Source organism: Branchiostoma floridae, chromosome 4 (genome assembly GCF_000003815.2).
Source record: "Branchiostoma floridae strain S238N-H82 chromosome 4, Bfl_VNyyK, whole genome shotgun sequence".
Classification (NCBI taxonomy): domain Eukaryota; kingdom Metazoa; phylum Chordata; class Leptocardii; order Amphioxiformes; family Branchiostomatidae; genus Branchiostoma; species Branchiostoma floridae.
In genome coordinates, this window is record NC_049982.1 from 5097121 (window position 1) to 5113525 (window position 16405).

Consider the following 16405-nt stretch of genomic DNA (forward strand, 5'->3'; position numbering starts at 1 on the left):
CAACTACTTCCCAGAAATTACACAGGTCTTTCACATTCAAAGAACATATGTTCATAATCGTTCTATGCTTCCATTGCTACAAAGTGTACATGTTGCATCATATATATGTCCAGTTTCATCTTTGATACCCCGTTTGTGCATATTGTGCGCACATGGTAGTATACGGTGTAATAGTTTGTAGTTTAACTCTGCCAACTTAGTGTCTTTACAGGTCTGTGTGCTTAACAATCTCCAGATATTTTCCCAAGCCAGGGTTTCAGTAGGAAATATGGATTGCCATTTTTACAGAATGTTGGTTCCTTGACCTGTGCCTGCACTAATGCATTGTAAAACAATTTGCAGGTCTTCTTGCTTTTGATTTGTTTTGTTGTTTTACCATCAAATATACATGGGGAAATGGTGTTAAGCTCTAATCTTTGTAAAACGTTGTCTTACTAGCAGGACCTAAGGGTCATTTGCTCATAGCCATTGTCTTGACCCAATGATGTTATATCATGATGCAATTCATATTACTGTAGATAATACTAATCAAGAACACACGTGGAACTGATGTTGACTGGTATTGATACATCAAAAGTGTCTCTTTGTGACATCATGGCGGGATGCATACGTTAGAGTCTACGGTATTTCTCATCGTTAAACTAAGGAGGTTTCTTCTTGACTTAACCAAGAAGTGATCATGTTTAACTAATGAGATACTGTACCTTCTATACCTAAAAACGTATACACGGACTAAATTCCATCCGCAGAAAACTTCCCCAACATAACAACCAACCCACAGCTGACCAACAGCTCTCTGCAGTCCGAAGTTGTGCTGCTGTGCGACTTCGACCGCCCGCCATGGGACAACCTGACCATGGAAGTCAACTGGGTTGCCGGCAATGAGATTTTCCACCAGACCAGTTTGTATAACGGAGAACAACAGGCCGTACTGCGTCAGACAGAGCTTAGGAAGGGAATGGGGAAAGAGGTACGTGCGGACATGTTGTGTACAGCAACTTTGTACAACCTGATATTCACTTGCTAAAAGAATACCTTAATGGCAAAGCTTTACGACTATCAAAGGCACAAGCTCATCCAGTCTTCTCTGGCCATACGTGGTCGCCTATGACTGCGAGGTAATCAGTAACTTACAAATATAGGCTGAAAGTGATGAGACAGGCCACGATGGTTGTGGTTGTTTGAAGACGATCATTTAAGGTTTTGGCAGGAGGACAAACTTTTCGTAGCAACTACGAAACGTTAAACATAGGAGAGCCCGCTATTTAGCATTTAAAGAACTATTATACAGTATCGCGCTGGTATGCAACTGAGATTATGAGTTTCTTTTCTCGTGGTCTCCTGGATCTTGCCATAGGCACATTGATTTTTGTCATAAACTCATAATTCTTTCTGGGAGTGTAGTATATGTGATTGCACAACACAGTTATCTCAACTGACCTTGTCCCACCCACGTCTGGAATTTAGTTAATCCTTTACAGATGGTAGTCTAGACTGTTAACATAATTATTGTAAAATGTGCAACATGTCTAAGATATGTTTTCTTTTCGCAGATTACGTGCCAAGTCCGTGGAAGGTTTAAGGGTGGAGGAGCTCCTGGTGAGATAGAAATCAGCAATGAGTTCTTCGCCGGAATTAAGGTTTCCCATTTTGCATTATTCAGTATCATAATCATGGTACCTTTCGTGTGTGTACGTGTGTGTGTGTGTGTGTGTGTGTGTGTGTGTGTGTGTGTGTGTAATAGTCTTTTTCTCTTTGTGCTGAATACGACAAAAATGCCATCTTCATGACATAAACCTATATGATAATCTTATCCACCTACCCCTTACACCAAAGATTCTGACTGAGATCGTGGAGGTTGAGGAAAATGGCGAAGAAAAGTACATTGAACTCCAACCTACACTACCTCTACTCTGTCTCTACCCTGAGTACATCATCCCCTGCAAGATATCAGTGCAAGTCGAGTTCAAAGATGTCGACTACGCAGCAGACCGCCAGTGCCAAGGAAACTCAGTACCCGATCTGCTGTCGAGTCAGAACTGTGTAAAGGACTTCACGCCAACCGAGTGGAACGGGATCCTGGAGTTCCCGGTGAAGGCAACCCGCGATCTCCAGATAGACGGTAGAAGTGACGGTTGGAGGTACATGAAGGTCGGGTTTCGCCCTATGTCCTCCCTGAACTCTCCATTGTGGGATGGCTACCAGGTGGAGGATGTGGACGTGAGTTGAACATTTTCTGACTATGTGCATACTAAGTGTTTCTTCTTGTATTACTTCTTCGTCTGTCAAAGTTGTTTGTCTGAAAATACGCTTTGGGGTTTGCTCCTTTCACAGGACAGCAAAACAATTGCTTTTATGTTCAGACGACGGACAGAAAAAGGCTCACAATTGGCAACAGAAATCAGGAACAGTTTTAGTTGACTTCGGCTCGTGTGGTCATGTAAACATCAATGCAAATACTGTACACTTTATTAGGTGTATAATTAGATGTACCTGCCAACTTCATTTATGATAGTCTGTACACGTAGACAAACGTGTTTACACGATTTACAATATGACACAGAAAGAAAACTTGGTAAGGTGGTACAGTTGGCACACACAGATGCAGACAGGAGATAAGAAGTGACATTACGTCCGTTCTTTTCTTACAGGTACTTACCAAAGATAAAGACAGAGAAGGAACTGTCTGCTCATCGACAGGAGATCCACATTACAGGTCATTCGACGGAAAGTAAGTAAAACTTCAGACAGAGATAGTCATGTCACTCATCACCACATGAACAACATCGCTCTGTTATTAATTACCCATTGTCTATTTGGGTACGTCTCTCCACATGCTTTTTCATCAACAATCTATCCTTTTCCAGGAGGTTCCACGTGTACCAGGAAGGCACATTCGTGCTTTACAGGCATCAAACTCTTCCCATCGAGGTAGGTTTGGGGTCTAATCAACACTATATATAACTGGTGGCATAGTCAGAGAACTTGGTAGGAGAGACATCTTGCGTGTGTTTATTCTTATTTTAAACATCTAAGGTCAATTTTAGTAACTAGTATAATATCCTTGGTTATATGACTCCTTTTTGGGCACGTAATGGGATTGTTTGATTTGTATTGTGTTTTGTTTATCATGTTCAAAGTTTTTAATACCAACTATGCATTTCAGCATGTTTAAACAGCTGCAATATGCTTGGAGATTGCCAACCAATCAACTACTCATATGTATTCTTGTTCGTTGCCCTTTTTATACAGTTTAGCTCCTGTTTGTAAAGTAAAGAGTAAACCATTCTTTTACGAGAAAATGGACGCAACTGTATAGGTTCATCAACGAGATGACCAGTCAGTTAGTCAAAGCATTATCAACCATACTGTGTGCGTCTGACAAAACAATAGAATGTGATTTTATTCTTAGTGGCAATATGTACTATTGTGCTTACTTGATGCAAAATGGAATGATAGTGCAAAGTGGAATCGGGCTAGACTATACATACACAGCAAAGACGATACTAAGTTGCCATACAATTACCTGCTTTGAATTCGAAGGTGCAGACTCGGATGACGATGTGCGGTCGTGGAAACGTGGCCTGTAACTGCGGTGTGAGTGTCAGGTCCGGAAATGAGGTCTTCATCTTGAACAAGTGCAGTGGAAGCAGACACACGTTACAGTGGCATACAGGCAACATAGTCCAATACGAGCTACCATTGGGTGTGCGGGTGGACCATCATGGGCCTGTCGGAGATGAAACACGCTTCTTCGTTGCAGATGGGGGAGATAAATATATGGTAGGTTTTTCATTGAAACGTAACAATGATCATTTTGTAAGTAGTTGGTGTAATGAATGTCTGGCTAGTCCCTTCTACAATAAACTTAGTTTGAGCATGTGACACTATCATCCTGGCACTGGGCATTTTGCGATATCCCTAGACAGTTCTCAGCCTGACAATAGTTGGTCCATGCTAGCATATACTATACATCAACATGATCAGGATGTTCCACTATTCTGATTTGGAGGTATTGGTCATTAAAATTAAGGGTCACGCCCATTGGAACGGCTGCTGAAAGTGTATCAAAATCTTACATTGCCTTAGTATGGTGATGATGCCCTTATTGCTTCACCTCTGCGAGGAGACTGACATCGATGATGATGATGATCGCTTTGACCTGTTTTATACAGGTTTATTTTCCAACTGGGTCGTGGATGAAACTCACAGTGACTGGGAGAAAATATATGCACATCTACATCTACCCTTCTACTGACGATTTCATCAACAAGACTGTTGGGCTCTGTGGTACATTTGACGGCGACAAGGAAAACGACGGGCAACTTTCGGGCTCGACAGCTACAGACGTCGTAGGTGATGGAGCTGTTATTACCAACACGGCATTCGTCAACAGCTGGAAGTGAGTAACCAGTCTTCGGTTCTATTTATGCAAAACAAAGCGGTAAACTGTACATGTAGTTTTAGTCCCAAATTTTGACTGACACATGACAATAAATTAAGCTCTATCCGCTTTCAAGGTAATGTGTTTTAGTCACACTTTTACATTCATATCATCCAAAGTTAGTTTACCACTAATTATAAGTGAGGGCAGCTGGTCCAATAACCGACATCGACAGAACACAAATGAAAGACTCTTATGTTGATGAAACTACTGACTGACAGTATTTGGACTAACGAATGCAACTTACAGGCTGACAGCGGGCCAAACGCTATTTGAAGGATTACTACCTCCAGCGCCTCTACCTCTGGATGAACGTCTCTACTGCACGTGTAAGGACGACCCAGGCCTCGGACAAACAGTCGTCTGTGACTCCACCCTTGCCTACAACTGTCGATGGGAGGATGAAAGAAGTCGGGCCAGGGCTCGCCCTGTTGCTGACCGGCAGCACGCGCGCAAGCGGCGGAGCACCAGCTACAACGACGAGGTGTACGACGACGACATGTTCGCATTTGACTATGACGATTCGCCAACTACAGTCGTGAGTTGCAACATCCATATAACATATGTCAAATGGCGTTTTGCTTTGTTAGATGATGTTTCTATTTCAATACTTTTTGGATCCTTATCACTTAAATGCTTCTTTTGATATTATTCACAAAGTTTGATATGTTTTGATTTTGATTCTTTTTATAACTGACCAAACAGTTTGATAGCTTTATTACCATGCCGTTGGGGGCGATTGTTTAATGAATATCTATTGCTCTCTGAGGCCATAAGACTATGAACTACTCACACCGGCAAGAACTTCTACTCTTTTCGAGTGTGGTGGGTTCTTTTACGTGCTCGATGTGTAGCTTTCCTCAAACACAGGACCTCCATTTTACGTCCTATCTGAGGGACGGTCCTAACCAAAGCTAAGTACTCATGTCCACCTGAGTTAAGTGAGGAAAAATATGTAAACTGTCTTTCCCAAGGCACATGATCGGTGTCATGACAGGACCAATTGGTCGAACACTCCTACAAACGTCAGTCACCTACAAATATTTTCGGGAATGCTGCTCATGTTGTGCAAGTCTATTCTCATTTCATGGCTAAATTAGTGTTTCTTCTATTGATTCCTTTGTTTGTCCATGCCCAGCCCCCGCCTTCCTGGCCAGCACCAAACGGAATGACTGAAGCCGAGGCCAGGGCGTACTGTGAGGGCGCTGTGCTGAACTCACCAGCGGGGGGATTATGTTCGTCTGCTATGGCAGATTCTGGTTCTTCCGACATAGAGGGAGCTGTGGAGGGGTGTGTGGCCGATATTCAGGTACTATATCAGTACAGTTTGTGGCACCATGGCAGGATATAATATGTTGATTCAGTTGTGTAACGATAAAAAGATACAAATAGATGTCTTGCTATGTGGACAATGTCATTCTTACACAACACTCTTCATTCAAATGTATGGACAGCCATGCAGGCAACTAGAGAGACAACACACAAGTTTAAAAGATTGTAGAAGAAAACTGAAGAAAATATTTCTAAAGAAAAAGACTTATTATGGATATTTTAACACCCAGGCATCAGGCGATACTTCTTGGGCAGAAGTCGCTGTCACCACAATGGAGGAAAGCTGTTCAGACATCCTCTATAAAAACACGTCTTTCTGGACCAACAACAACAACGAGACGAACAATGGCACGACCAATGGCACCCTCGCGGCCCCGTCCTTTTTCTTTGAAACAGTTTCATGCCCCAGCAACTGTAGCCAGCGGGGTGTCTGTGAGAAGGGCAGGTGTGTGTGTGAGAAGGGGTATGAAGGCCCGTCCTGTTCCATAGAATCAGACAAACCACCAGATGCGTTCTTCATCCCGAAGGAAGGTCTGTGTGACATCAACACCCGGCCGTGCGAACGGACTCCCGTGATCGGACAGAACTTCATGGAGTCGGCAAACTTAACGTGTTCCCTACAGTCGGCAACGGTACGTTTGGGATTAGATTCCGTTCCCACAGCTGTGTTTATAGACCCGTAGACCTATAAGATTTATAAGGACTTTAAACAATGTGAATTGTATCTCTGTTATATACTTTGTCTGACCCTTGCCTCTTCCTTCATTACCTCGATGAAAAGCATCTTACAGGCCGGTTGGAGCTTTCATGAACAAACAAAGGTTCAAACAAACAAACAAACAAACAAACAAATAGCTTAAATTCCAGTTGGTCACGTATTGATGGTGATACAAAACCATTAAACTGGTCCCTGAAGACTTTTTTTTTGTTTATCACAATAAACAATTTCTTTTCCTCTGTCTCTCTGTCAGAGTACTTCTACAATGTCTACAAATTCTGTCTAAAGGTATTATGTTCTGATATTTGTGTTATGTTTCATTATTTTATGTGGCTATGTTATGTGGATATGTTATACAGGTTGACCAGAATGGCGTACACGTTCTTGAAGGCAACATCACCGTTGAGGCGGAGTTTGAGAACTTTGCCCGTGTAGTGTGCCCCCTCCCGCGGTCCCGTGTGAGGAGGAGTGCTGCAGCCGGACACAGGACAACAGCCGAGGCGACACTCGTCTCCATCAGTAACGACGGTGTGCGCTTCAGTCCCCCGGTCCTGCTCATCACGTATGACGCCGTCTGTCAAGACTGCAACGCAACTGGCTATTGCGTTTTAAAGGTAGAAATGACTTAACAGTTAATTTCTAGCTATGGACAATTTTCACATTCAACTCCACTACTTATACTCACGGACTAACCAGTCTGCTTTCAAGATGTATCTCCATTTAGACACTTCATCAAAATGCGTCTTTCAATTTCAATTCTGTTTGTTACTCCATACACAGAACAACTCCTGTGAGATAGACGGAACGTGCTATGCCAGTGGAGAAACCCAGATCGGCAACTGGTGTAATCAGTGCGTCCCGTCAGTCAACGTGTCATCATGGAGCGTGCATCAAGGTACGTATCTGGCCAGGAGTCATAGATAGTTCTTGGCCCTATATAGATGCCGTGTTTCAAAACAAAATCCACCGCTAATCCCCCAGGAAAAAAAATTGATAGAATAATGCAAGGCCGGGAATTCTTTCAAATATTTTGTATTGCGGCTCTACCTGTACGTTGCGGTTTGAACTTTGGAGTAACCGAAGACTTGGCATTGTAATTTCATATTCAATACGAAAGAGATGGAGCTATGGGACTGATGGTAGTGATGATGATGACCAACGAGATGATAAAATATTTTTTCTTCAATCTTTCTTTCGGTCCTTTTCACCGATCTGTGTATTTCCACAGATAATGCACCGCCCGTCTTTCAACCAACCGGTAACATCATCGCCTTCATCAACAATCAGCTGAACTTCACAGTCAAGGCAGAGGACCCGGAAAATGGTCCCACTCTCAGCTATTCTCTGAGCGGTGCGTCTCCCGACCCGGCCCTGTCACTGTCCAGCGACGGTCGGTTGACGTGGACACCGGAACAAAACTCGACGATCGCCGTCAACGTCACGGCTGTTGATGAGTGTGGTTCAGGTTCCACAGAATCTCTGACAGTCATGGCCCGCGACTGTCCGTGCCAAAACGGCGGTTCCTGTCCGTCTTTCGCGCTGGACAGTCCCGATAACATCAACTGCAGCTGTAACGGTACGTAATTCTCAGGCCCGCTTTGTGACGTGGATGTGGACGAGTGTCTGAACAGCCCGTGTGTCCATGGAGTCTGTAACAACACCATCGGTGGATTCAACTGCGACTGTGAGCAGTACTACACAGGTGGGGAAAATGCATTGTTACCTTTTCTTTCAGAATGAGGATGTTCCGCCAATTCAGCTATTTTTGATGTCGCATTTACCCCTGCAAAGTCTCAAACTCGCAACCTCAACACTTTTCCTTTAGGTTTTCTGTGTGACCAGGAGACGCCATGTTACTTCAACCCTTGTCCCGATAACGGGACATGCGCAGACATCCCGGGCGCCGTCCAGTGTACCATTTGTCCTGAGGGGTCGTCTGTGGACAGCTCCCTGTGTGTGGTTATTGAAAGTAAGCTCCAAGTGAAGTATACGATACATACTTCTTTTGAACATATGTTTAGTTGTACACTGTCTTGCTCACACCAAATGTTATGTTTTGAAATCTGTATTGAAAACACAAGTTAATTGCATCATGCTGTGTATTCGTTTGTTTCCCATAGCCGGTAAACCATGTGCACACACCAGCTTTGTTCAGTTTAATCGATTCTCTAGAGGTCTTACAACAGAAACAAGCGCTTTGTGCATTGTATTTGTCCACGTGTGCCTGCCGTTGGCATCCTCACATATTGAAAAAAATCCCCTACAGTTCCCTTGGACCCATGCTCCTCCAACCCCTGCTACCCTGACGTCACCTGTGACGTAGCTGGTGACGTGTACACCTGCGGATCCTGTCCTGCCGGGATGACTGGTGATGGAGTCAGTTGTGTTGACATAATTGGTAAGTAGTGTTGTGCTGTTGATGAAACGTTCATGTAAATGACTCACAAATGTAGCTTATCATAAAGCCTTATAACATTAAACGATTCGTACAAAATCACGTTCTTGCTCCGTATATCCGTTTGAAGTGATTTGATATCGACAAGCTCGATTGTTATAGCCGTGCATCAATTGAAAAGAACCTTTCCTGCTCAAACGTCTATTTGACTTCCACATGTTTTTCCTTCCTTAGACTGTTCATCTCAGCCGTGCTACCCGGAAGTGACGTGTACAGACGTACCAGGTGGACATGAGTGTGGGGACTGCCCACGAGGCATGACGGGAGACGGAAAGAACTGCACTCAGGATCCTGGAGGTGCGTGTGGTGTTTGTATGATCTTGGCATGTTAGACTCTTGGCTCGTAGGCAACCAACCTAGAGACCAGACTGGCTAAGGCTGATAAGAAAAATGCTCAAAAACAAATAACACTTTTTGATTTGTGATAACACGTTTAGACAGTATCTCAATGATATATCTTTTTCTCTCCAAATGATATTTTAGTTATTCCCTCATTTTACGGTGGTCGTCTTAGTCATTGTAATCTCTGTTGAGGAGGGCAACCTACGAGGGCAACTTGCCACTGACCATTTAGTTTCATTGCTGAACACTTGTCGAAAAGGGGGATTTTTTCCGGAGTCATCCGAGATCAATTTCATGCTTAATGTTATGTCTCTATGCAGTTCCGGACCAACAAGGGTCCAGCTGGTACCAGCAGCCTGCATACATCGCGCTGTTGTCCGTAGGGGCAGTCGCCGTGGCTGCAGCTCTGATCGGAGTCGCTGTGTGGCGCGTCAAAGCACACAACGCCACCAGGGGCAAGGTGGGAGATCTGCCGCTGGAGGAGAGGAGGAAGACCGACGGTTCCAGAAGTGTCAATGAGGAGGAAATATTGGACCAGGATGACGAACACGAATAGTGAACTGCGACCCTGCTCTAGGTCGGGATTCCTACACTCCTCTAAACCTCAATTGGGAGTCCAACTACCCCGTGTATATGCATCAGATTCAAACCTATCATTGTAAATTACTGGTTTATACTGACATCTCGACATCATTGTCAGTAGAGATATAGTTCACCTTAAATGATCTGTGTCTAGGTTATTGTAAGCCCAATTGTTCTGCGAATCGCCTTCAAAACTGGGTATGACCAAGATGCATATGACACATCTTCCGGACAGTCTAAAACGTTGTGATGATGGCTGGTTATATAACGTTACAATATCCCACGGTGTGTGTTGGGAAATCCCAGACTTAGCGCTGGATTCTAAAAATGTAATTGAAATTGAATTGACCATTGATGCTGGAAAAAGAATCGTTTCAAAGGAATTTATTTGTTGAGAAAAGAATATTTTCCGATTCATATACATTCATTTCATAACATATCTCATCATCAGCTGCAGAACTAGTTGTTTTTTTGCTTTATTGTTTTCGTCTTGCAATGTGTGTGTCGTGTTTTAATATCTATGATTTCTGCAAACCTTGAACAAAAATATCATAAATCGGAGAATCGTTCTGACGTGAATTCTTTATTTTGCATAGGTTTGACATTTTTTAAGCAAACCAACAGTACACGAATGCTGTAACATAATTCCATCCGACCAATACATTCACCGCACATAGAGTAGTTTGACAAGTCGTTACTAGTAATTACCAGCTGTGATAGTCAGGTGTGAACTGTTTGATAAAGATGTATGCGGAAAACACGAAATATGTTTTGATAGGGATTCAGTCTTTTCCACCTTACACTAATTTTATGAATACTTGCTTGATGCTTCATATGCCTTCAAGTTAATGAGTGGTAAGTTGTGTAAAATAAACATCCAAATTCAAGACTAACATTAACTGTGTGTTCATTTTACTGTGCCAATGTATTGTGGCTAGTACTGGTACTTTTCTGATCTGCGCAGGCGTGAGTGATGCACAAAGCAAAGAACCACCAGCACCAACAGAAAAATCCCTCTTTTTGTAAGATCGTTTGCATAATGGATGCATCCCGTATAGAAAATTCTGTACTTTTTTTGTACATGAATGTGACTAAAAGAACAGTCAATGTGGTGGCAAAAGAAAAGAAAAAAATCCCCGGGGAATATATTGATACAAACTTGAAATATTTTCATATTGCACTGACTGCAACCAGTGCCTCAACCCCTGAGACGTCACCACAATGTGCAAATATTTACCCCATCAGTATCACCAGCGGCCGGACAGTTTGAACTTCAGCTGGACGGTCAGCGGGTCACTCAAGTGTGCTCCTTACGATTGCGGCGCGGAATTACCAAAGAGGGAAATGATAATACATCAAAGAAAGACGACGAAAACACTTGTGATCCATTATTGTATTGTGCATACAGAAATGGCCTTTGGATGTGATAACAGTCCAAATTGATACCAGATTTGATTACATCGCTAATAACTTAACCTGGTATCTCGCTGGAATGCGCCAAATTGCAAGAAGTATGGACGCCAATTTTGAAATTTTCCAACACAGTACAAATGGGTGCAAAAAGACACCAGTCGCTGTCTCTGAAAAACGAGGGGACATGCAATGAAGGGTAGAAACAACAGAACAAGAAAGATTGATAAAAAAAGTTCAAGACGAATTTGTCTTAGGAGTTTTGTACAGTATTGACACTACGTAACGTCATGTGTGATTTCGTATGCTCCATACAGACCCTCTAAGGAGGGTCTGTTGAGTTTGTCATTCTACGGCGGCTTGTGATCCAACTGAACGATCACTCTTTCTAAGCCACCCGTATGACATGCATAAGGCACAGATCCTTCTGTTGGGAGTCCTTGTGACTCTGATAGGGAATCAAGAAGTTTTGTCACAAATAGTACTAGGCAACCGATGTGATCAATGGCCATATTGGCATTTGACATACCCATTGTGTAATGACCTGTCCTGGAGCAGTTGGAGCGCCTGCAGTGCCCGTTGTGGAAATACGGGCACGCAGACGCGCACAGCTAGTGCTTGTGGTCTCGCTTCGTTTTGCTATGAGACCCGCGCCTGTAACCGATTCTGTCACAACGGAGGAACACCCCTGGACTCGTCCTGTTCGTGTCCACTAGAGTTCCGGGGAACTTGCTGCGAGACCCGTGAGTTCTTGTTGTTTTATATCTTTCCAAAAATATCAATGTACGAAATTCTTGTCTTGTCTTTTTGTTTTGCCTGATGTATAAGTGACATCCACCATGGCTCAATGAAATTAGAGTCCGAATAAAGAATGACACAGCTACACAATCAAAACAAAGTTTACGTCCTGTAAACGTACCTCTGAACTGGATAGAGAATCAGAGACCGTTGACCGGACAAATTGGACTTGTATGACTATAAATTGTACAGTTTGGAAGACAAGAAAGTATACAAAAGTTACAAAAAAACGGAGGAAAGTTGCGATGATCGTATTAACAGTAAAAATTTACTTATCTTCTCCAAAAATTTTATGAGTTCACACTTGATTGTATTTTGCTAAGATTGCCCCTTTGAAATTGCCGACGTGACAAACAACAGGCGTCAAGGAAGTTTAATCTATTAATGGAGCCGACGAAAACACTTGATCGCGGTAATTAAGCCTTGTACACAGCGATGACCCGAGGGCGCGATAACAGTGGCACCTGTGTATCGTACTTGATAAGCAGGCAGCAAAACATTTGGACAGCGCAAAGCTCGACCTGATGTAGTTCCGTGTCGAGCTAGGGCAATCACTGCCGACCCAGGATTTGAACTGAGTTGAATCTATTCATTCTGGTCTGCTCGAGAAGTATTTTGTCAATCGGAAATCAGCTACCACAACCCTCTTGAATGTTCAGCGAGCCCAGGGGGCGAAACATTGTTCAGGATGATTCTGACATTTGTGGTACTTCTGCTTTCTACAGGTAGGAATGAATTCCGCTATATATTTTTTCCTTGGCCTTCGAGTTCGGGACAACCGGAGAGGCTCTATCAAAATTGTCTCTATCAGATGTTTGGCCTTGAACTTCATAGTCAACTATCATATTTGTGAGTGGTTTTGTTTAATGCAGCATTAATTATGGCGTGTTTGCTAGAGAGAATTCCAAACAGGTCTTCTTGGCCGCCCAAATGCCGAAGACGATTTATTAACCGCGGATTGTTGCCTATTTCGAAGTGGAAGTTTTTTTCATTAAGCAAAATGTTGTGCTTTCTAGTCCTGCATGTATCATTTTTTTCAAAATTTCATTAACCTTCTTAATGTGCAGACTAAAGTCATTGCCGTTGACTGTTGTTTTGGCCACCGCGTTCTAAGCCTAACATATTGAGTATTGACCATTATGTCTCTTTTTTTACCAATTCACCTTGGGAAACGGTCGAATCACGTATGTTTAGCTTTCGTCTGTACTGTGATGCACAACAGTTCATTTTCATGCATTTGAAAGGAGAACACTATAAGTTTATTCGGCACTTTTAAGGACTTAAAAGTCTAACGGCGAGCGATTTTTGATGTTTGTCGTTCTTTTCTCATCGCTGCACTCCTGAACGGTGCACTACTACCCAGTGCGTTTGCTGTAGGACGGGTATGCATGTCAGCTATTCTATGAGGTATGTTGATGATGAAAACGTCATATTTCGATGGACCGCTTAGGCAACACTAGAGCCCCATCCGACACCCTCTTCTTCTACCCCATGTATGCACACTTCAGATATTCAAGCTTTGCAAAAACAATCTTACGGTTATCATGTAGATAACAATGCCTGAAATGACAAATACACATCAACCTTCATCCGTGCACCAAGGGTACAATTTCCTTTGTGGGTAGATTTGTTCCCACTAACCGTCATGGGCAAATGAGCATTTCCTGTCTCTACGTACCTTGTAAGTTGGTTTATCTTGAGCTTAGAGGACCTTAGAAGTTGGTTTATCTCGACCTTGATCATATGGTATTTCTTTGTACATACATGTAAGAGATGAAAAATTTCGTCGCCTTCAAGCGTTAGGCAGTGGAAGTACGAAAATAAAAAAATATATATATAAACACTATTCCGGGCCATTGTCCGACCCCGGGGTGACGTCATACATTTCTATCGGAAATTCGCTTTGAAATGAAATTTGCCTATTTTAACGAACGAAATGCATGATTTGGGTTCCTACGTCACCAAATGAATGTAAAAACCAAAGACCTGTAATTAGGTATAAACGTGTCTTCAGTATTATCGACAAGCATCGTCATGTATTGACGCGGGACGTAATAAATAGAAAATAAAGGTATGTCTAAAATGAGGAAGATCGACGGCTCTTACGCGCTGTGTTTTATCTGCAAACCTACTTAGAATGGGTATCATCAAGTGTTATAGCGACGAGGAACAGGCCTGGACCACAAAATTGCAGTAAATATGTGGATTTACCTCACTTCCAGCAAGCATTACTACAAGGCATTTCACAGAATTCCCAAGCCTATACAATTTTACCTCCACCAAGAAGACTTTTTTCTCAGAAGGAGAGCCACCTCCCGGAGGAGTAGTTAGATTGGTTGCGTTACTACTGTTCTCAGCTGTTTCTCTATGTTCCCTGTGCTGCATTCTTACGTAAATTTAGTTTGGTATTTTGTCTGCTTTTTGCATTGCCGCGCCAGCGGCAATGCCTTATGCCAGCTTTCTTCCATGGTTGGATCAATGGACGGACCTTTTAACCCAGCCCTTCCAAAGCCCCTTCCAAAGGCCCTTCTTTTTGCTGGAAGGTGACAGTTCAAAATTAGTAATGACCATTCGATACAATGACCATACTCATATGTAGTTGACCCCTAAGGGTACACAAACATTAGGGAGGCAAGCCAATCCACTGGACCACGCTCGCTCGCGGCTAATCGCTCGCTCGCTCACTCGCGGCTAATCGCGGCCGAGTTTCATGGGTTAGTTAGACAATGGTACATTCCAGGCGAGTATTAAAACTCTCTTCTAGACGCATGTTACTGTATGTGGTCCAGCGTAATAAATCTACGCTTTAACTCACCATGTTTATATAAAGATATATCACAAATTGCATCAGAAGGAACTTATTTTGTAATTAAAAAATAATGCATATTCATTGTGGGTCAAAAAGTTTTACAAAACCTGTTTAATGTGCCAATGATTCATGTGACATAAATTATGATAATGAGGTAAATTTCCAATATCGCCTTTTGCTGCATTTCCTACTGAAGAAGCTAGGTGTCGCTCTCAGCAGTTCAGTCATAAAATACGCGGCAATGCACAGCTTTTCTTAAAAGATTTCTTGTTTAACCGGAGCTCTGTCTATTATAACGTAACGTAATATTTCAGAAAACACTCCAGGTCACCGCTAATGGGTCTAGATCTGTATCTATATAGCCGGTATAACCGCCCTTCGGAAAACACACCAGCTTCTGTATCTGTATCTATATAGCCAGTATAACTACCCATCGGCTTAACACACCAGCTTCACAGGCACGCGGCGCGACAGCAGCTGGTTATATTACACTCAACGACCCTTCACACCTAGCTTTTGCACATCTATCTGCAAGCGTTCTTTTAAGCGTTCTATCTAGAGAAGATGCCCCTACTGTGCTTGGTAATAACAAATTCATTTAGATATAGTTCTGGGGAAGTATGAATTTTAATGATAATAATAATGGTTTATTTGGTCCATTAAAAGTGTACAGAATAGCAGGACTAAAAAAATGGGCCCTGAATTGCTCTTGTACTCACATGATGCTTGACGAGGACACTTAAAATCGTTAACAGTTATCAAACGTATTAAAATATATACATATTGGATTGACCGGTAAAATCGACAGATAAGGTAAAAACAACGCAGATCATGAGTTCAGTAATCGGACGATGTGCGGAATGGTACTGTTCTTATACCGCTCCGTTCTGGCCTTTATAGTGTTCAGATTGGTGTGTGATCTGGTACGTCGTCCACTGGTCTCACCTCGGGTTGGTGGTAGCCACTGCCTGAATGTTGTTGATTGCAACAAGGTGTAGCCGAATTTCATAGTGAGCTGTTCGCGTCGTTGCTGGAGAGTGGGTAGTCCCAGTCGGTCGCATGCTTCCGAGCAGTTTAATGTATAGCATCTACCGAAGATTATCCGACAGGCACGGCGCTGAATGCTCTCTATCTGGGCTGTTTGGGTTGATGTAAGCCCAGGACTCCAGACGGGGCAGGCATACTCGCACAGCGGACGCACATAGATTATGTACACAGTTGCAAGGTCAGGTACAGGGAGTTTGAATCTTTTGAGGTGGCGTAGGAGGAATAGTCGTCTGCTACTCTGACTGATGATGTGGTTCACGTGGCCGTTCCATTTCAGGTCGGACTGCACTATCACCCCTAACAGTTTGGCGGAGGTGACTTGCTGAAGGGGGTGACCATCAATATACAACGTAGGGAGGGGAGGGGGAACTTTTGTGAACCATACATGCATAACCATGCATTTTTGGGGTGCAGCTTCATGTGACTGTCAGACGACCACTGTTCCAGGGCACTGAGATCTTGCTGCAG

At 43.0% G+C, this 16405-nt stretch overlaps 1 protein-coding gene across 1 annotated transcript in view; it reads left to right on the top strand.

Annotated features, from left to right (window-relative positions):
• LOC118413059 (von Willebrand factor D and EGF domain-containing protein-like) overlaps positions 1-7893 on the top strand; it is a 13850-nt gene extending 5957 nt beyond the window's left edge. The window contains exons 4-17 of the mRNA XM_035816202.1: positions 750-970; positions 1554-1640; positions 1837-2220; positions 2652-2731; positions 2868-2931; positions 3544-3783; positions 4176-4402; positions 4694-4982; positions 5583-5753; positions 6007-6408; positions 6854-7108; positions 7275-7389; positions 7723-7845; positions 7880-7893. Coding sequence (XP_035672095.1) covers positions 750-970; positions 1554-1640; positions 1837-2220; positions 2652-2731; positions 2868-2931; positions 3544-3783; positions 4176-4402; positions 4694-4982; positions 5583-5753; positions 6007-6408; positions 6854-7108; positions 7275-7389; positions 7723-7845; positions 7880-7893 — 2672 coding nt within the window. The remainder of the gene's footprint in view (positions 1-749; positions 971-1553; positions 1641-1836; positions 2221-2651; positions 2732-2867; positions 2932-3543; positions 3784-4175; positions 4403-4693; positions 4983-5582; positions 5754-6006; positions 6409-6853; positions 7109-7274; positions 7390-7722; positions 7846-7879) is intronic.
• Positions 7894-16405: the final 8512 nt, after the last annotated feature.